The sequence below is a fragment of the Macrotis lagotis genome, chromosome 3 (assembly GCF_037893015.1).
Source record: "Macrotis lagotis isolate mMagLag1 chromosome 3, bilby.v1.9.chrom.fasta, whole genome shotgun sequence".
Lineage (NCBI taxonomy): Eukaryota > Metazoa > Chordata > Mammalia > Peramelemorphia > Peramelidae > Macrotis > Macrotis lagotis.
Window position 1 is genome coordinate 81,490,541 of NC_133660.1, and position 27,727 is coordinate 81,518,267.

The following is a 27,727-nucleotide window of genomic DNA, read 5'->3' on the forward strand; positions in this document are numbered from 1 at the left end:
CAATAGCCATATAATGTCTTCATATTATTTGGAAAATAATTTTGAACTTCCAGTCTCCCCTCCAACCCCAAAAGGATATCTGAGATTCCTAGGAAGTCCACAGAGCACACTTCTTGAGAACCAATGATATTTAATTGCTATTTTTAATTTAATAAATGATATTTAATTGTTATTAGAAATAATTTCTAATCCAGCCTCAGACACTTAACAATTGCCTAGTGGTGTGACCTTAGGAAAGTCACTTAACCTCACTGCCTTAAATAAAATTTCAAAAAAATTTCTCCTGCCCAAATCCATCACAAATAGAAGCTAGTTTTCTTTAAATAATCAGAGGTTTGTGTGGGGATAAATCTGATAATTTGGTTACAATGAAAGTTGGATTTAGCTGTGCATTTCAGCTCTCCAGAATGGAGGATTTCTCTATTTTCTGGTAAGGATTTTTCAGGTACTGCTCCCCTTTGACTTAAAGTCATAGTTTATTTATTTGATTTTCTTCTTTCAGATTTAACAGAATAAACTTATTTACTATTTGTTCTCTTCAAGAGTTTAGTAGTTGTTTAGAGTGGTAAATAGAAAGTCAGAGAAACAAAGCACTGATTATAATAAGCTGAACCTTCTCTTTCACACCTGTACAAATCCCAGTGGCATTTCTGATTCCCCCTAAAATCCACAGATTCACATTTGAACCAGTATCAATGACAAGAGCTTATTTCAGTAGCAACAGTGGTGGAAAGAGGACCTCCTAGCCTGTCTCAATTTCTCCCCACCCCCGTTCCTTCAGGATGTTGCCTCAGTTCTCACCCTCCTTTCCTTTCTCCTCCACGGCAGATTCAGTCAAACATATGCAACAAACTGAATTATGAGAAGGTGAAATGAAAGAGCAGATATTAAATACTATTTTTTCCATAGGGTTTTCAGGACTGGGGGACAGTCTGCAATCTAAACTTCAGGGACAGTTGCCACATAATTAAACTTCTAGGTCTGCCTGGGATAAATATGAGATATAGGCTTGAAACTGGGTGGGTTTGAGGTTTGTAGTGAATTAGAAAAACTTCCAACCAGAATTACGCCATGATCCTGCTGCTTAAATGAGAAACAATCACGCCACAGCCTCTTTTGGTAATGGACCAGGTGATGGATTGCAGGTCCTCATTAGTAGTAGAGGTGATGGAGTTGTCCTGATCAATAGGATTTTTTTTTCCTCAGCAACAATGTGGCATGTGGTGGGAAAAGTTTTAAGTTTGAAGTTAGTAAAACCTAGGTTCAAATTCTGCTTCTGAGATTTTTCAGTGGTGTGACTTTGAATAAATTCTTTGCAGTCTGGTAGAGTTCCACAAACTGATATTCTGTCTCTGATTTTTTTAAAATTAAATATTTTATTTGTTTTTCTAACTATATGCAATGGTAGTTTTTACCAATCTTGTTTTTTCTGCAAGATTTTGAATTTTACAATTTTTCTCTCTCCCTCTCTTCTCTCCCCCCTCCCCCTGACAGCAATCTGATATAGACTCTATATTTATAAACATGCTAAACATGGATGGATATTGAACATATTGTGAGAGAAGAATCAAATCAAACGAAAGAAAACACTAAAGAGAAAAAAATGACAATACATAAGACAACTTTTAAAAAGTGAAGAGAGGGGCAGCTAGGTGGCAAAGTGGAAAAGAGCACTGGCCCTGGAGTCAGGAGTACCTCAGTTCAAATCTGACCTCAGACACTTCTAAAAAAAATTGAAGATAATAAGCTTTGGTAATCATTTAAACTCCATAGTTCTCTCTCTGGCTATGGATGGTATTTTCTATCATGAGTCTTTTAGAATTGTCTTTAATTCTTGTACTGCTGAAATGAGTAAGTTCATTATGATTAATCATAACCCCATGTTGTTATTAGTGTATATGATGTTCTGGTTCTGCTCATCTCACTCAACATCAATTCATGCAAGTCTTTCTAGGCTTTTCTGAAATCCCATCCCTCATAATTACTTATAGAAAATAGTCTTCTATCACATACGTATACCACAATTTGTTCAGTCATTCCCTGATTGATAGGCATCCCCTCAATTTCCAATTCTTTGCCATCACAAACAGGGCTGCTATGAATATTTTGTACATGTGAGATTTTTATCTCTTTTCATGATCTCTTCAGGATCAGACCCAGTAGTGGCACTGCTGAATCAAAAGGTATGTCTTTGAGCATATTTCTAAATTATTCTCCAGAAAAGTTGGATCAGTTCACAGCTCCACCAACAATGCACCATTGTCCCAGTTTTTCACATCTCCTCCAGCATTGATTATTTTCCTTTCTGGTCACATTGATCAATCTGAGAGGTGTGAGGTGGTACCTCAGAGATGTTTTTAATTTGCATTTCTCTAATCAGTAACAATTTAGACCAATTTTTCATATGACTATGGACCACTTTGATTTCCTTGTCTGAGAATTGCCTTTCTATATCCTTTGACCATTTATCAATTGGGGAATGACTTTTTAATAAATTTGACTCATTTCTCTATATATTTTAGAAATGAGTGCTTTGTCAGAAATACTAGTTTGTAAAAATTATTTCCCAACTTAACTACATTCCTTTTAATCTTAGTTGCAGTGGGGCTTTTTGGTAGGTAAACGTTTTAGTTTAATGTAATCAAAATTATCTAGTTTGCTTTTTATAATGTTCTCTATCTCTTCTTTGGTCATAAACAGCTCCCCTTTCCATAGATCTGACAGGTATACTATTCATTGTTCTCCTAATTGACTTATAATATTACCTTTTATGTCTAAATCCTGCACCCATTTCAACCTTATCTTTGTATAGGGTGTGAGATGCTGGTCTATGCCTAGTTTCCGCCAGACTATCTTCCAGTTTTTCTTGAAGAGTGAGTTTTTACCTCAGAAGCTGGGCTCTTTGGGTTTGTCAAACAGTATTTTGCTATAGTCATTTACTGCTGTCTCTGTCTGACTTTGTTCTTTTTGAAAATAATAACATATACAAAACTTTCTAAAGGTAAGACAGAAGTAACATTATCATGTTTGAATAGCAGCACAAACATTAATGAACTGATTAGGGAGCAGCCACAAAGCAAAGATTTTTTGGCTTCTTCATTGATGCCATTCCCACTGACAGAAAGATCTCAAGTTTCTGAAGCTGAATCATTTGCCGGGTCTTTCACAGGTCTTTGATGTCAAGAACTTTCTTTGCTGGGTCTTTGGTAGTTGTGGATGCAGCCCCTTTCCCCCAAAGGAGTAGTTGGCAGGTTTTCGTTCCACAGGTGTACTCAGGTGTACTACTGAGGATGATGACTAGAGCATTGAGCTGGAAGCATCATTGTTTCAGACTCCTGGACTTGAAGTCCAGAGACTCTTCAGAGTCTGAGTGGAGTTGGTTGATAAGTATTGGAAGTGGTTTAACTTGTCTGATACTTGCAAGTTCCTATCTCTTGGGGTGTCCCACAGTTTGGGCTGGCTTTCCAGCTCTGTGTGTGGCAATTGGTGATGTGGCTATCCCATCTCTGCATCTGCTCCCCCAAAGATGACTTTGAGAACTGAACTGGAAGCAAGACCAGTGGTCTGGAGGGTGCTGCCATAGCTGGGGCTCTTGTGCTTCATCTTCTGGCTGATAGCAGTTGGCCAGGATGATGAGCTGTGGTATGAAAAAAAATTCATAAGCCAGTAGTGATGAGCTTACTCTCTGAACCACCAATCATCAGAGACTATCCAAAGAAGCAATACTTGGCACAGTTCAAACTCTGCAACTGGGGTCCCCCCTGGCACAATGGTAATTAAAGTCAGACTTTGGGGATCATAGTGGGATAGTCTTAGAAATGGAAGAGGCCTTAGAGGCTACCTTAGTCCCACCCCATATTTTACAGATGAGGTAAGTGAGGCTGAGGGAGCACTTGAGTGACTTGCTTAAGGTCACATTAATAATAGACACCAGAATCATGATTTGAACCCAAGTCCTCTCTAAGATTAGTATTGTATGTGTATATTTATGCAATAAGGTGCTGTATTGAATGATTATATGTATATTACATGTATTGCTGTCTTCTAGAATTTATCATGGATTTGTAAAGCATATGGTTTGAGACTTGCTTTTCTATTAGGTTATGATAGATTCATGAGGATCCTCCCAGATCTCACCTGCACCTGCACCTTCCCTCACCTGATTTGTATTTATAATATGGTCTCAGTGTCAAGGACATACCCTAGCCATGGAAAGAAGCCAGTAATTGGACCAAGAAGAGTCCAACCCGTGTCACCCAAAAGCAAGCTCATTAGCACTGAGTTCTGACACATTATGCCAGACTGAAAAACCTTACAGCGCTGGGGTATTGAGATGGGGATTAAAATCTTGGGTTTGAAAGGCATTCTTTCAACATAGCCAGAATCTCAGAATTCTAGAGTTGGAGAGATTCTCTGGACCCATCAAGTCCAACACTTACCACAGCAATGGCTGTTTACCTATTAATTAATTAGTAATTACCCATAGCTAACTTTTATGTAGTACTTTAAGGTTCAGAATTTAAAATAACATATATGATATATATATATATATAGTTGTATAGCTATATGCATATATGCATTTATATATAAAATTTATGTGCAATTTTTTGCTCTTTTTTTGTGGGGCAATGGGATTAACTGACTTGTTCAAGGTCACACAGCTAGAAAATATCAAATGTCTGAGGTCACATTTGAACTCAGGTGCCCTGACTGCGGGACTGGTGCTCTATCCACTGAGCCAGTTAACTGCCCCCTTTGTATTTTTCATGTATGGTTTGTTACTTATAATACTTTGTATAAACTCACTGTACATATGCATAAATAAAATCTTATTTGATCTTCACAGATATTATTATTCCCACTTTTACCATCAAAAAAAAAAAATGAGGCAATGAAAGGTTAATTAACTTGCCCAGAATCATAGAGCTAATAAATATCCGAGAGAAGATTTGAATTCAGGTCTTCCTGACTCCAATTCCAATACTCATTCTAGCTGCCACATACATACCTGAGAAGTGATCATCTACCCTGGATACACAAATCCCTCTCAAGGCCTCTATGAGACAAATATCCCTTTTCCTGTGGGAAAACTAGAGCCAAGTGGGTGTGATAGATTCTACTCTGCACAAGAATTAATTGCCCAGGTTGGCCACGGGGCTAGGTGGTGTAGTGGATAAAGCACCAGCCCTGGAGTCAGGAGTACTTGGGTTCAAATCTGGTCTCAGACACTTAATAATTACCTAGTTGTGTGGCCTTGGGCAAGCCACTTAGCCCCATTTGCCTTACAAGGACCTAAAAATAAAAAAAAAAAGAATTAATTGCCCTCCCTGGGGTGAACCCCAACATTTTTCTCCTTCTTGCTTCTTTGGGAGGAAGCAAGTTGGGAATAAAGTCTAACAGATTATAAAGAGAGAATTCAGTTTTCACAATGGCTGTGGCTATAAAGTAAATCAATTAATCAGCAGAAACAATTTATAAATAAGAAAAAAGGAATAATCGATCAGTATGTTTTCAGATGTAGTGTATTCATTCAAAGGATTGCTGTTGTGTGATTTTTTTTTTCCTAACCAACAGTTTATGAAGTGAAAGGTCATATTAAATTGAGCGCCTGTCTCTTACTTAACTGGATGACGGAACCCAGCTAGCAAACGACAAGGGATTTTTATTTTCATACTGTGATATGAGTCGGCTTTATCTAAATTGTGGCTGGCTTGAAGTGCCATGGGGAGATGGAGATTTAGGTATGGCTTGGACCCTGGTAAAAATGATTTCTATTCATGTGAATGTTTTTATTCTAGAAAGGTAATGTTTACAGAACAGTGCAGAGTGCTGTTCCCTGTAAATTATATACCAGATGGCCTGGAACCAGTGTTGTTTCTAAATATAGTCAGAATTACCTCCTATGTAGTTTCAAGAGAGACCAGAACAGTAGGGGCTCGATTAGCATTTTGCAAACAGCCGTTATTTGTTAAAATTACTCCATTCTGAGTTATTTATCCTAAATGGATAAAATTTAAAGTTTCTTATTATCTAGTTAAGTTGGGGGAAAAGGTGTTGTGGGGGAGACTGTTCCTTTGGAATCTTTGATATATGAACATTTAGGTAGCAGAATCCAGTAATTTTCACCTGGTCAAGGGAAAATGAAATTTTGAAACTGTTTGATTATTGTACAAGTTTATAGGGCATCTGATATATGGTCTTGGACAAATTGGCACAGGCTTATAGCTTATAGTATCAGATCAGAAGGTAATTACAGACTTGCTGCAGTACAAGAACCCCCTCTAGCTGCTCTATTCGGGTATTCTTGGAGGGGAGGAGGGCCAAGGTACAAAATAGAACTTGGAATGAGATAGAGCATCATTTGATTCTCACATGTTAATGACAGACATTTTTTTTCCTGATGGATGACAGGGAAATAGATATGAGGGAAGGAATATTTAGAGTACAACAAGCAGACTTGGAAAAAATACAAAAATGTTAAGGTTAAAGTTTTTAAAAGTGATTTAGAGAGTTTGTGTGTGACATTATAAATGTATATATGAAATCTATTCATTTATTGGATTTATATAACTTTGTCTTCTCTGGTGTTAACCTTCAGAGGAACAGCTGCCAATCATTAGTCTAAATAGAGTCAAAAATCACTTGCTGATTTTGTGTAATTTCATTTATCTGAGTGCTGAAAATACTTTGGGTGGACAATCAATGCTGATTTTTTTATTTTTATCTTTAAGACCCCTTCCCTCCCCACTTCCAGCAATCCAGTTGTATCCCTGGAAATGTATCATTTATCTCTGAGAATATAGGAAAGCAGAAGGGAAAAGAGGAAAACAGTATTTATTACTTCATTTGATCCTCACTGCAATTTTTATCCCTGTTTTACAGTTGAAGAAACTGAGGCATATAGAGGTTAAGTGACTTACTCAGACTAAAGTATCTGAGGCTAGACTTGACTTGAGGCCCATCACCCTGTGCCCTATGCACTGCCTCTAGAGCACCCCATAGAACATCAGAATTATGGGCCTTGCAACCTTAGGTCAGTTTGACTCAGTCTGCAGGGACTCATGGGCAAGTGTGCCCGTTCTCTAGAAAACTTCATAATATGGCACTTCAGTTGTATGGAAATGTGCTTTTATTGTTGTTGTTGTTGTTGTTGTTGTTGTTACTATATCCAGTTCTCTGTTCTCTTCCTGACAATGAAAAGCAGTGCTCCTAGATATAATATCAAATATAAACTTGTGGAGCTAGAGAGGTATCTGAGTTTTGTAGAGAGAGAACATTCAAATCAAGTTGTGAGGTAGAAAACTGGCAAAAAATATTGGGAGTGGAATGAAGAATGAATTCAAATACTTTGTGATGCTCTCTTTAATAATTTAACAATAAATCTATAAATAATAAAATCTCTTAAGTCCCCTTCTTCCCCTTTTCAATTTCTTATCTTGTGTTTACAGACCACCCTGATATTATGGAGAAGTCAAACTCAATCTTTTTGACTGACAAGAGAAACAAGGGATGAGGGCTGGCTGCAGGAATGTCAGGCACCTCTTCTCTACAAATATCATGGCTAGACCTACTGTTATTTTCAGATCTTCATAATAGTCCCTGAAGGAATATTTGAGAAAATCACCATTCCTTCCAGTACTTCTCTTTTATCATTTTCAGAGCTATAGTTGGTTAGTTGCCACCCTGGGTAAATTATGTGACTAGTATAGAATGAAACTACACTATTTATCTTTGAGCTCTAGTTTAGAGATAATTAAATTGATTCAGTCTTGACAACAGAAGCAAAACACCAGCTCTAATAAATGCCATAATTACAATATGCATTTTTCAGTAAGAGGAATACTTTAGAATTAATTATTTAAGTTACTACTTATTAAGCATAGTGTCTTTTATGTGGCAAGTATTTAAACAATATCTAGTGATCGCTCTAGACAAGTTAACTTTTTTCATCAATGTTCAAATGTCATGCAAACAAATTTCCAGAGACTTAGTATCAACATATTATTATGTAATTTAATGTCATTTTTACTGCTAACAGATTTTATTTTATGCTGAAAACTAATGTGCCCATGTCTGTACTTTAAAATAAAAGAAACACTTTCAAAAAAGATAATTAATGTGCCATTTGAAATTTTCTCATTGCAATCAAATTTTATACACAAGAGCCAGGTGCTTATGAATCATTTTCACATTATTTGCCAAATTCCCTTACTTTTCAAAGACTATTTTTTTTATGGAGACTGAAAATTAACTAACAGCAGCTCTCAAAATGGAATTTATATCACAATAGTGATTTTTAAAAATTATTTTTAATATTGTGATTCTAACTTTCCTTTTTTAGCATGTGGAGCTTAAAAAAAATCCCGCCAATCATAAAATATTTGCTGATGTACAAAACACTGGCTACCTGATAGAGGCTTTTAAACCAAAAAGAAATTGATGCTATCCTCAAAAATTGATTAACCAGAATACTAATACAAAGTGATTTATCATGAATTCTATTCTGTGGCTAATTAACAGTTAATGAGGACTTTTTTTTGCTTTCTCTCATTTGTTACAAACAGATCTAAAATAAAATTGGTGACAAAAGCAGCTACTTAAATAAAGGGATTTGTTTGTTTTTTTAAGTGTGTGCATGTGTGGAAACTCTCTCAGCTAATGCTGATCAGAACTTAGCACAGTCCCTGGTTCATAGATGGTGCTTAAAAAATTGATTAATGGAGAATTTACTCTTCCATTTAAATGCTGTTTAATTGCGTCAGTCATGTGGGACTCTTTGTGACCCCATTGGGGATTTTCTTGACAGAGATACTGGAGTGGTTTGCCATTTCCTTTCTCTAGCTCATTTAGCAGATGAGGAAACTAAGGCAAATAGGTTTAATTGACTTGTCTAGGGTCAAAACAGCCAGTGATGTTAAATTTGAACTCAGATTTTCCTGACTGCAGGCCTATCTATTGCACCACCTAGCTGCCACTTAAATGACTGTGAATTAAATGAGTCACCACTAAAATGTGGCTTAAGAGTAAGTCAATAAAAAAAGTTTTAATCTACATAATCACCATCATAACCATCTTAGAAAGATAATTCAAGTTATTATTTGAATACTTGAAAAGATCTATGACCTTACACCTGTTAGTTTTAAACACACACACACACACACACACACACACACACACTTATAAACATACATACACTTTTAAGTTTCATTTGCATGAACATTTTCTCCCTCACTTTCCTAATAAACAAATTAGCTAACAACAAAACAATAGATCAATCTCCAACTTGTTGCATTTGTTGATTTCTGAGGTATAAATTCTCACACTGAACATTTAACAATAAGTTGTTCTCCTAAGCCTGTGTTGATAGCAGGACATCCCTCAATGGGTCTTAAGGACTGTTACTCTCCATGCTTCTGGTTTCCTGTATAAATCTCAATTCCTGTCCTAGCACAAAACCGCCCCGCCTGAAAATTACTATTTGAAATATAGGGTTTTACTTAAAGGGAAGTGAAATAAGATATGGTGCCAAGAAAAACCCACAGGAACTCAGTATAATTATTGAACTACCTACCCCTCGGTTTTTATTTTGGTTCATATCTGAGTAATATAACTGAGTAAACTGAGTAATAACTGAGGAAACAAATTGACTGTTCATCCAGGCTGCCTATTATTCCAAAGAATACTCATAGCTCACCTTTATTTTATTTGGAGTTTTTTTTTTTTTAAATCAGGACAGCTGTCTAAGGTAGGGAGTGAAAAGAAGAAAAGATAAACTAAATCCCCCACTTTGGAAATGGGCAATAAGCCCCTATCACCTAGGAAACAGACATATCCCTCTAAGACCTTGGAGTCCTTCCTTTACACTACTATTTCCCAAACTATTTTCCATGATATCCCACTGTTCTCATCAGACTCTGAAATAACTACGAAAATTGTTCTTCAGCAGTAGCTCAGGTCCCCAGAAGTCGACAGAATTTTGATAGAGGCAATTCTCCCCAGAACTGGTGGGTTTTTGAAAGTTGTCTTAATTTCTTTAAGTTGAAGAGAAATAACTAATTTCTATATGATCATACATTTAGGGTTGCAGAAGGCCTTAGAGATCATCATAGCCAACCCCCTTCCTTTTATAGATGTGGAAACTGAGTCCCATGGAAGTTAAGTGACTTGTTCAAGGTACCTTAAATGGCATTTGAACTCAGGTTTTCCTGACTTTAATCCATTATACAAAACTGAGTTCCAAAAGGAAAAAGAGGGGTGACCTCAAGAAGATTACCAATCTGATCTTTGGAAAACAAAAGAAAACCCCCAGAGACATTGCTTCACATTCCTCATTGCCAAGGTCCAGTGACAAATGTCAGAACCTGCTGGTGTCCAGAAGGTTCCTGTTCTTCAGGAAAAGGACAGGAAAGCAAACATTCCCTTCCTCCCCACCACTAGCCCCATAAATTGAAGTATCACTTTGGGGAGTAATTCGAGTGGTCAAGCCTTGCCAAAATCTGCTATTCCTCCAATGGAGGCAACCCCTCTTTGTTGGGGCCCCAGATAGGAAGGGGATCAGTCTCCAGGGTTCTCTCTCTGTTACTCCCATGTACGATGACCTTTTAAGGATAAAAATAAAAATCTTCCCCCAATAGAAGTCAGCTTGGTTTCAGTCTAGCTCTACCCTGCTGCTCCTTATGCAGTTGTTTCCGAGATAAAGTCACTGCTAATAAAAAGAAAATGGTGGGAAGCCGTTGACTCTTAGTCAAGAAGTAAGGACAAATTAAAATGTCATTTATTTTTTTTTTATGAAAAAGTTCCACTCTGGAGATACACTGGATTCCCTTGTTCCATCAGCTGAGCACCATCCCAATCTATAAAGTGGTCTGGTAATGCTAAAATGTCATGACACGGTTTAAAAAGGAAAGAAAGAAAGAAAATCTGTATTATGTAGCTCTGAATTTGTTTCCCATAATGGGTTGGAGAGCTTAAGATAAGTCTGTTAGAAGGAACCCTTTGAAAGCCAGGGTTTTTGCTGCCTTTTATGACATGAATCCTTTTTGTGTAATTGGTAAGAAGAGGCCTTTGGACCCTTTACCAGGATAACGTTTTTAAGTAATTGTAGAAAATGCTACATTTGTGAAAATAAAGATGTTCTCCAGGACAGGCTGTTGCTGCCAGCTGTGTGACTCTACAAAAGTCTCATGACCTCTCTCTATCTAAATTCCTTAGCTATAAAAATGAAGGGATTGAACTAGATAGACTCTGAGGTCCCTTCCAGCTTCAAATTTATGATTCTCTTATGAACTGTATTTTTTGAATTTTTTTTTGTCTGTTGGTGGTTTGCAAGCTGAATGATTCTTTGCTTTAAATGAAGTTTAAACTAATTAGAAATTTCAATAAAGGTGCAGGCTCTTTATGGAGCCAAAAAGAGAGGAAAGCAACATCACACTAAAAATGGTGATGCTGTTAGATATAGATGCTTTGTTTTGTGATTTTAATGAATTAATCTTCTTATTGATATGGGGCCTTTCCACCATTGTAGATAGTGTGTCATGTGTCTTCATCTTATGCAACTCTTGTCCACATCCACCCAATGTAATACCAACTTCAAGTGGCATGTGAAGGTATTCATCAAACTGAGACTCAGAGATATAAGGGACATATTAACTTTATTGTACACTATATAAAGTGGACTGTTCATTAAGGAAGCAAGCAACTTAGAGGGGAGAGGATAGGTAGAGACTTTTAAAGGGAAAACCAAGGAAGGGGGGTGAGCTGGGAGAGATTTAAAGAAGATTCAGGGATGTGGTTTAGGGAATGAGTAAGAAATAGTCAAGGACAGTTCAATATTTAGACAGCTATGAGGGGGCAGAGCCAAGATGGCAGCATGAGAAGGCAGCATTTCCCAGGAACTCCTTCCCCAGGGAACTCCAAAAGCTGTCAAATTATGACTCTAGTCAAAATTTAGAGGGGTAGAACACAAAGAAAAACTGAGTGATACATTTTCCCAGTCCAAGATAACTTAGAAGTTCCACAGGCAAGGTGTGTTTCACCAGGACCGGGATTTGGAAAAAGCCCTGTTTGCAGCACAGCCCAGGAACAACTTGAAAGTGCAGGGAGAGAATTCGGCTAGACCAGAATGAGTATGGAGTGAGGAGCTCTGGCAGCAGAACCTGCAATGAGAATTGGGAGAAACCAGCCTGCACCTCTAGAGCACAGCCCATAGATGGTAAGGGGCCCAGGGGAGAAGGCAGAAATATCTCTGCTCTCCCTAGGGGCAGGTCTCTGCTGTTTGCTCACACTCACATTCAGGTTGCAGTTTGGATCTCCATACTAAGATAGCCCAGCAGGGCACCTCCTTACAGCTCCAGGGCAGAGGATAGTGCTGTGGTCATCTACATATCAAAGCACAGGCAAGAGAGCATAAGACCTTGGAGGAATAAAGATCCCAATAGGGTGTGTCCAAACACACCCCCAAAGCCTTGGAAGTGCTGTAAATTACTCTTGGACAGAGGAAATTAGTAAACAACAGAAAAAGAAGAATCTGACCATAAAGAATTACTTTAGTCCTATGGAAGATCAAAACACATACTAAGATAATAACAAAACCAAAGCTTCTATATCCAAAACCTCCAAGAGAAATAGAAAATGGGTTCAGACTATAGATGAGCTTAAAAAAGACTTTTAAAAGCAATTAAGGGAAGTGGAGGAAAAATTGGGAGGAGAAAGGAGAGAGATGTAGAAAAATCATGAAAACTAAATCAACAGCTTGGGGAAAGAAATACAAAAAAAAATGCTGAGGAAAATAATATATTAAAAACCAGTTTAGGCCTAATGGAAAAAAAAACAAAACAAAAGGCAAATGAAGAGAAGAATGCCTTAAAAAGCAGAATTGTCCAACTGGAAAAGGAGATAAAAAAGTTCTTTGAAGAAAATAGCTCTTTCAAATGCAGAATAAGAACTAAAGGGAGCTGATGACTTTGTAAGAAACAAAACTCTTCCCAAAAATCCAAAAATTAGAAGAAAATGTGAAATATCTCATTGGAAAATAAACTGACCTTGAAAACAGATCCAGAAGAAATAGTTTAAAAATTATTGGGTTATCTGAAAGTCATGAACAGGAAAATAGCCTGGACTTCATTTTTCAAGAAATAATACAACATTGCCCTGAGATCCTAGAAGCAGAGGGTAATAGAAGAAATAGAACTGAAGGAATTCACCAGTCACCTCCTGAAAGAGATCCCAAAAGAAAAACTTCCAGGAATATTATAGCCAAATTCCAAAACTCCCAAATCAAAAAGAAAATTCTTAAAAGCAGCCAGAAACAAACAATTCAACCACCGAGGTTCCATAGGAAAGATTACACAGGATCTGGCAGCATCTACATTAAGGTCTCATAGGAATTGGAATATGATATTCTGGAAGGCAAAAGATCTTAGTTTACAACTGAGAATCAACTACCCAGCAAAACTAAACATCCTCTTTTAGGGGAAAGATGGACTTTCAATGAAACAGGGGACTTTAAAACTTTCCTATTGAAACAACCAGAGATGAACAGAAAGTTTGATCTATCTCCAAGTACAGGACTCTGGTGAACCATAGAGGGGGTGAATGAGAAGGATTAACTGTGAGGAACTTAATGATATTGAACAGTTTGTATTCCTGCATGGGAAGAAGATATTGATAACTCATATGCACTTTCTTATTTATAAGAGCTGTTATAAGGAATAGATAGATATAGATATAGATATAGATATAGATATAGATATAGATATAGATATAGATATAGATATACACAGGGCACAGGAAGGAGTAGAATATAATAGCATAATATGTAAACAAATATAATATGCAAAAAGATGGAGTCAATGGGTGATAAAGGAAAATACTAGGAGGAAGGGAAAGGAGATAAAGAAAAGAAGCTAAGAAATTTCACATAAGAGTCAAGAAAAAAATTTTTCAATGGAGTGGAAAGGGGGAAGTCAAGGGGGAAATGAGTAAGCCTTCATTCTCATCAGAAATGGCTCAGAGGGGCAATAACATACATACTTAATAGGGTATAGAAATCTATCTTACCCTAGGAAAAAAATGAGAAGAAAGGAATGGGATAAGGGGGAAGCAGTGGGGAGGGAAGGGGGAATAGAAGATAGAAGAAAGGGAAGATTGTGGGAGAGGATAATCAGATACAACACACTTTTGAACAGGGCCAGGATGAAAGGAGAGAGAATAGAATAAATGAGAGTGGGGATGAATAGAGCGGAGGTAAATACAGCTAGTAATAACAGCTGTGGGGAAAATAGTGAAGCAACTTTTCTGTTGGACTTATGATAAAGAAGGCAACTCACCCCAGAGACAGAGCCATTGGAATCTGAACACAGTCTGAAGTACATTTTTTCTCTCTCTCTCTCTCATGGTTCTTGAGGTTTCTCACCTTCTTGGGAGAGGAGGGGGGGTTTATGTTTACTCTTATAACAAAATTATTGTAATAATATAAAATAAATCATGAACAAAAAATATTTCAACAGCTGTTATCTCAGTATCCTTCATGAGCCCCCCCTTTCCTATCTTGGGAAGATACCATTGTGACACCAGTGCCAAGTGGTTTCTATCTGGGTACCAGATATATGGGATATGGTAGTCAGTACAAAATACAAGAGACAGAAGATGGTTTTTTGTTAGCTCAATATTTTTTTTAGATTTTTTCAAGGCAATAGGGTTAAGTGGATTGCCCAAGGCCACATGGCTAGGTAATTATTAACTGTCTGAGGTCGGATTGAACCCAGGTACTCCTGACTCCAAGGCTGGTGCTCTATTCACTGCACCACCTAGCCACCCCCTCAACATTTTTTCTGACTAACATTTCCTCTACATCACACCTACTATGGACTTCTAATTGTTTATAATTCTTTGCTATCACAAAAGACCATCTCTAAGCATTTTAGTGCACTTGGGGGCCTTTGTTTTTGTCATTGTCTTTGGTTCCAAGAGTACATCCTTTCTCTTAGATGATTATTATTTGCTACCAGAGTGATTGGATCAATGAACAGTGTAGTAGTAGTAGTAGTAGTAGTAGTAGTAGTAGTAGTAGTAGTAGTAGTAGTAGTAGCATACCTGTCTTTCTATAGGGCTATAGCCCTTCCAACATTGATTAATTACCACTTTTATCACATTTTTACACCTTTGGGTCACCTTGTACAACAATTTGCTGAATATAAGGTGAAATTTGAGGTATTGTTTTAACTTGCATTTCTTTTATCATTAATACTTTTGTTTGATTTTTAGTAATTTACAATTCTGTTTTAAGGAATATTTGTTCTTTTCTTTTGACTATGCATTTATTACTGAGTGGCTTTTGATCTTACTATATTTCTTTTAGCTGTTTATATATCATGGATACCAGATCCTTTCAGAGACATTTAATACAAATATTTTCCCCATTTGACTTCTCTTCTTATTCTCAATAGTATTACCTTTGTTCTTGCAAAAAGACGCTTTTCAATTTTATGTAATTCAAATTTTTTGTATTTTGTAATTGCCTCAATCCCTTGACTGGGTAAAAATTTGCCTTTTACCTATAGTTGTAAAAAGTAATATTATCTGCTTTTCATTTTTTTATGGTATGATCTTTAATATTCTGGTCATATATCAATTTTGAATTTATTGTAGGATGTTATAAGATGTTGCTTTTAATAGCTAATTTCTGCCAGACTGGTTTCCAGTTTTCCCAGCAGTTTATCAAATAATCAAATTTTTTCCCATTTATAGATTTTAAGAAGGACAAAGTATTTTATTTTCTCATTATTCTCTCATTTGATCCTCACAAGAACTGGGAAGAAACTGAGACTAAGAGAGTAGTTAAATGATTGCCCAAGGTCACACAGCTAAGTCTCAGAGGCAGGATTTAAACTCAGGTCTTCTTGACTACCAAGATGAAGGCCCTTTAACCCATTAAAACCCATTATGTATATTTTAAATTTTGTTGAACTCTGAGTTATTGAGTTTCGTTGTTTCTGATTCTTTTTCACCTAGTCTATTCTAATTGATCTATTTTCTGTTTTTTAATCAGTATGAAATGTTGTAGGGAACCACTCTTCTCCTGTAGAATCATTATTTCTTAACAACTGAGAAATTCATCATCAAAATTAGTTCCCTCTGGTAATGTTCAGGAGATGTCACTCTGATGTTTCTCCTAGCAAAACAGGTCTGGTCCTGGCTGATCCTTCTCAGTTTGGAAACATATCCAGAAAGTTATAGCACACTTGGAGTAGCTTGATCCCAGGATCCCTAGGCCCTGTAAAGGCCCTTTATTGCTCCCTAAATCCACCCTTCATTGGGGATAATGCAAAAGTCAGGGGAATTAATGTTACTCATGGGCTTTTGTTTGTTGGTGTTTTTTTTTCCCATAGGTTCATGGGCAGATCGATCACCACTCCATGAAGCAGCAAGTCAAGGCCGTCTTCTTGCTTTGAAGACTTTACTATCACAGGTAAAAAAAATGAGATGACTCTATAAAACAGATCCTTATTTCCACATGTTGAAGAACCTTCTTGAGTATTTTCATTATGGTGGGCTGATAAGGACATTCAGAATCATGGTCTCCGAAGGTCTGAAGGGGCTGCAGGTAAGGTCCTGCATTAGATTGTAAGCTCCTTGAGAGCAGGGTCTGACTTTTACCTTTTTTTGTATTCCTCAACCCTCAGCACAGTGGACTTAATAGATGCTTAATAAATGATGATTGACTGATCTAGTCTAACCTCTCTCAGAACAGAAAACCCCTTCCTAAGTGCTCATCCAGTCTCTGCTTCAGTGATGAACTCTGGCCTTCTTCAAACAAGCTTTAGATGTTCTGATTATCAGGAAGTTTTTTATTCTCTTAAAATTGCCTCTGTAACTTCCATCCACTAGCCTTCTTTGAGTGTTCTAGGGCCAAAAAAATCCCAAATCTAATCCATGATTCCATATGATAGCTCTTCTTTATATTTAAAAAAAAAGTCATGTTCTTTCTTCCTTCTCTAATTCTTTTCTTCTTTGAATTAAATATCCTTTATTCTTTCAACCAATCCTTCTAAAACATGATATTTAGTCCCTTTACCATCCTAAACCAGTCTACTAGAGTGTTGCAGTTTATCAGTGACTGTATTTGTTATAATCTGACATTTAGAACTCTGTGTAGTATTCCAGATTCCATCTGGTCAACCATCAACAGCAATAATAGCATTAGTTAACATTTATAGATATTTAAGGTGTACAAAGCATTTTATTTTCTCATTATTCTCTCATTTGATCCTCACGAGAACTAGGAGGAAACTGAGGCTGAGAGAGTAGTAAGTGATTGGCCAAGGTCACACAGTTAAGCCTCATAGGCAGGATTTAAACTCAGGTCTTATTGACTACCAAGCCCAGCATTAATCCTTGAGTACCTAGGTATAACAAGCCAAAATATAATAGAATTATTTTTTTTTCTTTTTTGATTTTAGTCATCATGCTTTTAATGGTCAAAATCTATGGTCCCACTGTCAGGTCACTTAGTAGATTTGATATTTAATGAGCTTGTCATCTTCTGAGACCTCCATATCCTCTTCTCAGTAAATAATTGTCTAACTTCTTCAGCCCCTGTTTTCCAGGAGCTTATAATCTAGGCTTCTATATCAGCTTTAACCATAGTGTAGGTATTAGCACACGTTCTCACATCTTTCAATCAATCAGTAGATATTTGTTAAGTGCCTACTTTGTGTTAGACACTGCATAGAGCTCTGGAGATTAAAAAAAAAGATAAAAAGATAGTCCCTGATCTCCAGGATTAAAAAAAAAAGAAAATATTAGAGAGGCTATGGGAAAAAAACAGCACACACATATACACTATTGGTGGAAAGTTAGGAGTCACTGTGAGAACAGAGTTATGGTCAGATCATAAGTTGTGTAAAAAGTTTACAGATTAGTTGTGAAGACAGCGTGCAAACAACTATGTACAAGCAAGCTGAATAAATTGGGAATAATCAACAAAGGGGAGTCACAAAATTGAGGGGAACAGGAAAGGTTTCCTATTATAAGGGGGTATTTTAGCTGGGACTAGAAAGAAGCCAGGAAAGTCAGGAGGCAGCGATAAAAAAGCATTCCACAATCGGGAGACAGCCAAAGAAAACACTCAGACTCAGGAGTCTTGTTAGAACAGAGAGACCAGTGTCACTGAATCAAAGAGTACGTGGAGGCAATGGGATGGGAAAAGAGAGAGGAGGGGTTGGAAAGTGTAAGAAACTGGAAAGGTGAGAGGGTAGCAATAGGTATTTTATATTTGATTGGGAAGGAATATAATTTATTGAGAGGGTGGGTTGACATGGTCAGAACAACATTTAGAAAAATTTGGCAGCTAAATAGAGGAGAAACTTATGGGGGTGGGGGAGTAGGAGTGGGGAAGTGTGAGAGTGACCAAAGAGATGAAGATGATGATATCAAGGTTGTGATTTTGAGTGACTGGGAGAATGGTGGTAAAGAGATGGCACAATAGAAATCTTATGAGAGTCATAAATAGGTTTTTAAAACAGTGTCATCCTCGGGAAGATATTAAAGTTATTGTGCCATGAAAGTAATAATGCTAACCAGTGGGTTATGGAACCAGTAATATGGACCAAGTGGGATATTAGATATCAAGTGCTCTGCAAACCTTAAAATATTTGCTGTTATTTTTAATAACTACTTTACCTGGCACTCTAAGTTTTACATTTTCCTCATATCAACCCTGTGAAGTTGGTTGGCTGCATTCATTATTTAACAATTCTGAGGTTTAGAGAGCCTGTTGTGCCCCCAGTCACAGGGCTAACAAACGTCAGATTCCATGTCACTAGACTCCAATACTCCTCCCACTGTACCACTCTGCCACTTGGGTCATTTTTTCGAACATTAAGGAGACCATGTGGAATAAGGTTCTTTCTAGTCCTGACTTAGCCATAATTAGCTGTGTGATCTTAAGTGACCCATTACCTTCAGCATCATCAGCTCTTTTTCCACCCATAAAATGATGGGATTGATGTAGATAATTCCTAAAGTCTTTACCACTTCCAAATATGGAAAACCCTCATGGAGATGTTGCTACACATGATACTTAGATAGACAAAGGAACCCATAATAGGTCAGTAGTTTCTCTAGAAAGAGTCACATGGTTCTTTAAAGAGGAGACTCAGCTTAAGATACTCCTTAGCATGTGTAAGGTATCTATTGAAAAATGTGGTTATAGTATTTGGCAATTTTGGAACCCCTCCCCATACTTGCCTACTGAAATCCTGAATTAATGTGATGGAAGAATGGGGAATCCTAAACCCACACTGCCATATGCCAGTGAGAAAGAGATAGTAATAAGAGGAAAAACAACACTGCAGATATGGTCAGACTCTCATTATTATTAATCTATGTATTGTGGACAATACACAGGTATTTGGAATTCACTTTTTTAATCTATAAAATAAAGGAGACACTGGGGCTCCTTCCAGTTTTGGTTCTTCCACCATTTTGAAAATTTCTTCTTCCTTTCTGAAAATGATTGATCCTAGCATAGTGTCTCCTGCTACTAGGAATAAGATAAAGGCGGCAATGTTAGGTTAGAAGATGGTGTGAGTCACAAGACAACCAGAAGGATGTTTGTAGTCTATATTATATTTTTTTCTTAGGATAGCCGTGTGACTACCTGATAAGGACTTTTTTCTGTTCTCATTTAACATTAAGGATTGCTGTTGTTGTTGTTGTTGTTGTATAGTTTGTTTTTTCACTACTTTTATAGAGCTAATCTTCCTTATCAGTAGGCTCTGCCTGGACTAATCTTTGCTGAAATTCTGAGAAAATAACTGTGGTATGGAGGTGTTGTTGGTCAGTCATTTCAGGCTGGAGTTTTCTTGGCAAAGATACTAGAGTGGTTTCCAATTTTCTTCTGCAGGACATTTTACAGATGAGGAAACTGAGGCAAAGAGGTTTAAATGATTTGCTCAAGTTCATACAGCTAGTCAGTGTCTGAGGTCAGATCAGAACCCTCGAAAAAGAGTCTTCCTGACTCAAGGCCTAGTATTCTATTTTCTAGATAGCTGCCCTACAGGTATAGAAAGAGGATCATCAAAAGTGAGTCAAGAGAACTGGGTTCTGTCCTCCCTCGACTCTTGATGAGATCACTTGTGTGACTTTGAGTCAATTCTTTCCATCTCTGGGTTTCAATTTCCTCGTTTATAAAATATAAGGGTTTTGGAGCAGATTGGGTTGAAAGTCCCTTCTTGTTCTACTTTGATGATCCCATGAATCCCTTCCTCTTTAAATTCTATGATTGCAAATCAGTTACATGACACTTCATAAAGGAAATCCAGAACAGGTTTTGATCGTTGCTTTGGGCCTCTAAGAGTAAGTTTTCAACAAAGCAAGACACCCAGGCTACAGTTATTCTGAATAAGTTTTGCTGATTGTTGTGGTTTGAGTTATTTTGCCTTTATCATATTTGAAAAAAGGATGGACTATGCGGAGGAGCTTTTCTCACACCCTGGTTGCCTGAAGCGCCATTATTAGATCTTATAGCCCATTACCAAACAAGAAACATCTACCAAGAAGCACTCTCTCCTCACCTCCTGGGGGGGGGAAGAAAAAAGGTAGAGAATCACAAAGATTTCCAAACATCATTTTGGAAAAATGTCAAATTTTATTAAGATTATTTTATATTGCATTTAAAGGCACTATAACATATATACATATATATGTATGTATGTATATATATATGTATATATATATATATATACATATATATATATATATATACACACACACAGCTGAAGGGCATAGAAGTGCTCCCTCCTTCTAAATAATTAAACATTTCTACTTTTCAACAGATCCTTAGAGGATCTACAGAGCTGCATCCCATTCTGTTAGCTATAGTTAAAAACACCAGGGTGATATTGTGATGGTATTTTTTTTCCCTCCAAGTATCAGCATCCTATTTAGATTTAATCCTATGTCACATCTTGGTTTGAAAAGTGTTTGAAAAGTGCTATCTTTATAGGTGTCAAGTTGTAATGAGGGCTCAGTCTAGTGGGGGTGGAGTGGGTGGGACACCTGCTATGCCCACTGACCCAACTTAAATGTTTCGTCAAATATTCTTCCTTCTCAGACAAAACAATCCTACTGCATTGCACCTTGAACATCTCAGACTCTCTTTCAAATTGGTCCTCTCGGCTGCGGTGTTTATTAAGTGGCTTGACTCACATTCTTTCCATCTCATCTTTGAAAGTTATTTGTCTCACATTTAGGGATATAATGTAAATACGGTGACAATAGACCACATCACACCGCTGCATGAAGCCTGTCTGGGAGATCATGTCGCCTGTGCCAGGACACTTCTGGAAGCTGGAGCCAACGTAAGGATCTGTTTTGGGATTTTTGTGGCAGTTGTTTTTTGGTGAGGTGATGAGGTTGAGTGACCTGCTTAAGGTTAAGTTAGTAGGTATATCAAGTGTCTGAATCTGGATTTGAACTCAGGACCTCCTGACTCCAGGGCTGGCTGCCCCCATAAATATCTGTCCTGAAAACATCCTGAAGCCCCTCCATTCTCCAATCATTTGCTGTGGCTTATTGCTACATTCCTCTTAATGTTTGACTGATCATAGCACTTTTCTGCTTAAAATTAGTGGCTCCCATATGCTTCATGAAGGGAGTGAAAATGCCTTAGCTCAGCATTCAAGGCTACCTGAGTTCTGATCCCTCACTTACTTTCACCAGCAATAGGATATTTTCTTTTCTTCCAGACTACTAGCTGCTCCCTTGTACTTTTTTGGTGTTTTGCTTATGCAATTTCTTCTCCCTAGAATACATTAATCTCACTTTTCTAACTTTCAGAAGCCCACTTATTCAGTTCCACCTGCAGTGATGGAGAACTGGACCTAGAGTTAAGAAGTACTGGGTTCAAATCTAACAACCTATAATTTTTAGTTAGGTGATCCTGAGTAAGTCACTTAACCAGGTCCTTCTTCTCTTTGACTCAGAGTTAAGAAGTAATGAATTCAAATCTAACCTTCAACACTTTTAACTAGGTAACCCTGAGCAAGTCACTTAACCAGATTCTTCTCCTTGACTCAGAAATAGCTGCATTCTCATTGTTCTGTCAATCAATCCTGGGTTGTTGAGAAAGTTAACCTTAAAATTGGCCTTTACAACTGTAACTCTAAAATATATTTTTTGACGTTTAAATACACAAGAAGAGGGAATATATCAGGGATGGAAAGTGTGTTCAGTATCATGCCCAGCTGAAATCGTTGCATTATCCCTGATCCCGTTTTCTTGACCCTGCAGGTTAAGAAACAAAAAACAAAAACAAAAAAGAAAATAACAAGAATTTTAAATAGCCTCTGTTCTCAGCAAGCACCTTATCGTTAGAAAATCAATCCCTTCTAGTTCTCAAGTTTCTAAAAAAGGTCCTCATTCTTCTAAAAGGGTAGTCAGTTTTTTATAGTTTTTTATGACAATTGTTTTTAATCCTATTTTATTTTGATGGCCCCCTTCTCGGCTTGCTCTTGTTTTGTTGTTGTAGGTGAATGCAACTACAATCGATGGTGTGACTCCATTATTCAATGCCTGTTCCCGGGGAAGTGCCAGCTGTGCTGAGCTTCTGTTGGAGTACGGTGCCAAGGCTCAACTGGAATCCTGCCTCCCCTCCCCAGTGCATGAGGCAGCCAGTAGAGGTATGCCCTCCCTCCCCAGATTCAAGCAAGACCAGTTCAGAGAATGTGATGTATTTTTTGGCTCCAAGAAAAGACAAGGTGGGCATTGAAGACACATTCTTCAGAAGGAGAGTGAACTCTTCCATATTTTATATTGGCAGGCCATGGTGAATGCCTAGAAGCTCTAATATCCTGGGGTATAGATGTTGACCAAGACATTCCTCACCTAGGAACCCCTCTATATGTGGCTTGTGTGGCTCAGCAATACCATTGTATCCAAAAGCTTCTTTATGCAGGTAACTTTTTTTAATGTGTTTGCATAAAGATATATATTATATATATGTATATAAGCACATAACACACATGCATGTGTATAAATCTATATGTATATGTGTGTATGTATAATCCATATCTATTTACTTTGCATTTTAGCAATTTAGCCGTATTCCTTTTGAACCTTTGTTGCTGTTGTTCAGTTGCATCCTGACCTTGAAGACCAATGTCCATGGCTCTTCTTGGCAAAGACCCTAGAGTAGTTTGCATTTCCTTCTCCAGTTTTATGAGCTAGGAGTTAAGTGAATTGCTCAGGGTCCAAAAGTTAAGAGGTATCTAAGGTCATATTTAAATTCTGGTCTTTCTGGCCCCAGACCCAATGCTCTGTCCACTATATCACCTGTCACCTTATTTTAATAGCAACTTTTTAGTGGAGACATTCTTACAATGTATGCTGATGTCTATGCATTATATTAAATCCTGATTTGGGGCATAGCTCTCCATCCCTCGGTCATGGCAGCTTGGGAAAAGAAGCAGTGATAAAGTTGCTTAGATTTGAGTATAACCCAGCCAAAGCTGTCCTTGTCTCAGATTGTCACTTATCTCCCACTATTCCCTTCTACAAATCCTGTGCTCCAGTCAAACTAATGGGTTCACACTATCCTAAATAGATCTCGCCTGAGGCCCAACTTAGCTGTCTTGCACTTACTATTTCTCTTATTTGTAATGCCCTTTCATTTCCTTCAAGACCTAGTCTCCCACTCTCTGAAAAACCTTTCCTGAATGCCCCAACCCTATTATCTTCTAATACTCTTAGACCACCTTTCAAGGACAAGTCAGGAAGACCTGAGTTCAAATCCAGCCTCAGTTACTCTACTAGCTGTGGGACCTTGGGCAAGTCACTTAACCTCTAACCTCAGATGCAAAATGGGATAATAATGCACTTTCTACCAGTATTGTTGTAAGGATCAAATAAGATATTTGCAAAGCACATAGCCCGGCGCTTGATAAATTCTAGTATTTTGGTTATTAGTTTTTTCTTGTTTAGTCATTTCAAGTCATGTCCAATTCTTTGTGACCCCATATGGGATTTTCTTGACAAAGATACTGAAGTAGTTTTTCATTTCTTTCTCTAGATCATTTTACAAATAAGAAAAATGAGGCAAACAGGGTTAAGGGACTTGTCTAGGGTCACATAGCTAGTAAACATCTAAATTGGGATTTGGGACTTGAAATGGACTTCTTAACTTCTGGCCCAGCTCTTTATCCACTATACCACCTAGCTGCCTATCATCATCATCATCATCATCATCATCATCATCATCATCATTACATTTATACCTTTAAGTGGGAAAATTTTTTAATTCATGAAAACCCATATTGTGAAATGACAAAAGTCATAATTGTCTCCCAAATAGGGTCACAAAGAGTTGGACCTGACTTGAAATGACTAAACAACAACTAATAAATAATCTATTCTCATAGTCCCAAATACCTGAAGCCAAGCTATGGTTTTAAATTGATCTGTTTAATGTAATATAGATTACATGGAGCCAAGGCAAAATAAGTTTTGCTATTCACAGCAAAAGACAGATTTGATTGGATACTCTATCTCTCATATCCTCTCCCAAGTATTAAAGTATTTTAAAGTAATAGTATACATATATATTTAATTGGATTCTACCTTCCTAAGCTTTTTCATTGCATCGTTATCCATGAAATATTTTGATGGAGTTCTGAACTCACTGATTGGTTCCTCTCTTTGCTGGTGTATTGTTGTAGACGTTCAATTATGCATCACAGAATTGAAAAATTCAAGTCTTCCTCTTAAATGTTTTTGTCACTTGGCTTTCCTATAATGCTTTATATTCAATATAGCAATATTGTTTGTTTTTCCACATATGATACTGAGTACATTAAAATATTTTAAGTCTATATTTTATCAGCTTAAACCAGACAGTAACATAGTAAATAGGAAAGACTTATTTTTTGTCTAAAATTCTCATTCTTTGTGAGTTTTCCAAGGGGAAAAAATCCATATTGTAAATGAAGAGGGGGGTTGATTCAACTTAGATCAACAAATATCATTCAGCACCTACTTCATTCAGAGCACTGTGCTAGGGAGATATAAAAATCATTAAGACTTGTTTTTCACTGTGAGACTTCTAGTTTAATACGGTTCTATGTCAAGTCTCTTTCAGCCTTAAAGATTCCTCACTAAATCCTTTTTGCCCCAGAAAGCTACTCTCCTATGTCTCCTCTCCTTCTCTCAGTCAAATTCCTTGAAAAAGCTGCCTTCACTTTTTCCATATGGCTTCCAACACCATCATTCACCACCAAAGTTTACTAGTGATTTCTTTAATTGTCAGATCTGAAGGGCTTTTTTTCTCATTCTACTTGCCATCTATGCAGTACCCGATATGACGAACCACCTTCACTTGGGTGGTCTTTCCTATCTGGGTTTTTTTGTGACTCTTCTCTTGGCTCTCTTCCAACATATCTGAATGTTATTTCTCAGTCTCTTTTGCTAGATCTTCATCCATTAACTGAGTTGTTACTGCTATTGTAGGTCCTTCATTCTCAAAGAGAACCAATGACATCATGAGGAGATGTCTTGACTTGTGCATGAATTGTAAGGCAGAACTACCTCCAGAATCAAGGACCAATGACAAGATGAAAACCAAGATGACTGATGATGGGCCTAGATGCAGAGGATAACCTTGGTCTTTCTAAATTAAGGTTTAGGATCTGCCCTGGACATTCTTCTCTTTTCCTTCTATACCAGGGTTTCTTTAACCTTTTTTTTGGCAGGGAGAGGTCATAAGTCCTTTTAACAGCCCAGTGAAATCTATGGCCTCTCAGAAGGTTTAATTGGCTATATTGATAATTAGGGGTAATCTGAAATTTTAGGTTTCTAAAAATGAGAATATTTTTCCCCATTCAAGTTTTCAGATCTCTTGAAATCAGTGGACTCTCCAGATTAAGAACTTCTGTACTATATTATATTAGAGATGATCTGATCAGCTCTTGTGAGTTTAGTTATCATTTTTTTGCAAAAAATTCCTAGATCTATTCATCCAGTCCTACTCTCCTGAGTCTTTAGTTGCCTCACTTGCTATTGATCATTTCAAACTGGATGTCTTATGCTTCTCAAATTCAAAATATCTAAAATAAAATTCATTATCTTTCTCTCCAAAACCTATACCAATTTAGAACTTTCTTATTCCTGTTAAGAGCAGCCTATCTTCCCATTCATAGAGGTTATCCACCTTGATGTCATCCTCAGCTTCTCATTCTCACTCACCTTACATATCCAATCTGTTGCTAAGTCTTGTGATTCTTTCTTTCTTTAGAACATATGTTCCTTTCACATACATCTCCTCTACTCTGGTTCAAGTTTTCAGCACCTATTAAGCTATTTGCAAAAGTCTTCTAGGCGGGATTCCCCATTCCAATCTTCCCTCCACACAGGTGTCAAAGTCATTCCACCCTCCCAATTCGATCATCTCCAGTGGCTCTCCCTTATCCCTAGGATCAAATAGAAATGCTCTCCCTCTTAATCTCTTTCATCACTTAGGATCCTTGGCTTTTTTCAAGATTCAGTTACTGTACCACTTCCTTAAGTAAACCTTTTTCAAGACCCCAGATATTGGTTCCAAGTCTATTATCCATCTAGTCAGTATATGTTTTGTGAGTTTGTATGCATACATGAAGGAATACATACATATGTGTAAACACATATATAAGTGCCTAGTTTATTCATATGCATGTGAATTCCTTCATGTTAGAAAGTTGATTTCATGCAATATAGTTTATTTTGAAAATATAGAAAAATATAATGTTGTAGTCTGTTGCAGTAGAAAACTTGAACAGAGGTGTGTGGATATACACATAGACATGCATTTATATATAAATACACACATATATATCTATGTAGGTTCCCCAAAGTGTATGATAAATATTTTTTGACTGATTGATTCTTAATAGGAGAGGAAATAAGAGGAATATTTTATAAAAGACTACTAAGGTCATTTAATCCTGATCTGGTAAAATTACATAGACCATAATTTCTGTAGAGAGTTATTTGCTTAAATAGACCTAGGACTGTAGGTTACAAGGATAAAATACTTTTAGGATTTTAATAATCTTTTCTCCACCCTTCCCTTTCCATATGTAGGTGCTGATGTGCAGAAAGGCAAGTACTGGGACACTCCATTGCATGCTGCTGCTCAGCAGTCCAGTTTAGAGATTGTGGGTGCTCTGCTTGAATTTGGAGCTGACATCAATGCTAAAAACACAGAGCTCCAGCGGCCTGTGGATGTAGCTGCTCCCAGCAGCTTGGTGGAGAGGATGCTACTGCAACAGGAAGGTAAGGGAGGATGGAGGGAGTTTTTTAATATGTACACTCTTGAAAATGTTTGGAATTTTTATGTCCCTGGTTTATTCATATGAATGTGTGTGGGCATGTGAATTTCATTAAGGAGGAAAATTAATTTGATGAGATTTATTTTGCAGCTTTCAAAATCATGAAAAACCTAACACTGGGGTGTTGCTCCAGGGAGAAGTTGAACAGAGACTATACTGAGAAAAAAAATGTGTTACTCTTAAAAGCATGAAAAGATTCTTTGCTATAACCATCAATCAATCAGTCAATCACAAAACATTTATTAAGTGATTACTCTGTACTGGTCACTGTGCTAAGAGCTGAGGAAATAAAAAGAAGCAAAAAGATAATTCCAGCTCTTAGGGAGCTTACAATGTAATGGAGCATTGACTACAAACATATATACAAA

At 37.2% G+C, this 27,727-nt stretch overlaps 1 protein-coding gene across 3 annotated transcripts in view; it reads left to right on the forward strand.

Annotated features, from left to right (window-relative positions):
* LOC141517666 (ankyrin repeat and SOCS box protein 5-like) overlaps window positions 1-27,727 on the forward strand; it is a 54,366-nt gene that overhangs the window by 18,033 nt on the left and 8,606 nt on the right. For 2 of the 3 annotated variants that reach the window (XM_074228933.1, XM_074228931.1), the window contains exons 2-6: window positions 16,389-16,468; window positions 21,255-21,362; window positions 22,532-22,682; window positions 22,823-22,957; window positions 27,112-27,303. In XM_074228933.1, the coding sequence (XP_074085034.1) occupies window positions 16,389-16,468; window positions 21,255-21,362; window positions 22,532-22,682; window positions 22,823-22,957; window positions 27,112-27,303 (666 nt within the window). Of the gene's footprint in view, window positions 1-4,541; window positions 5,742-16,388; window positions 16,469-21,254; window positions 21,363-22,531; window positions 22,683-22,822; window positions 22,958-27,111; window positions 27,304-27,727 lie in introns of those variants that run through there. The other variant, XM_074228932.1, reaches the window with a different exon arrangement.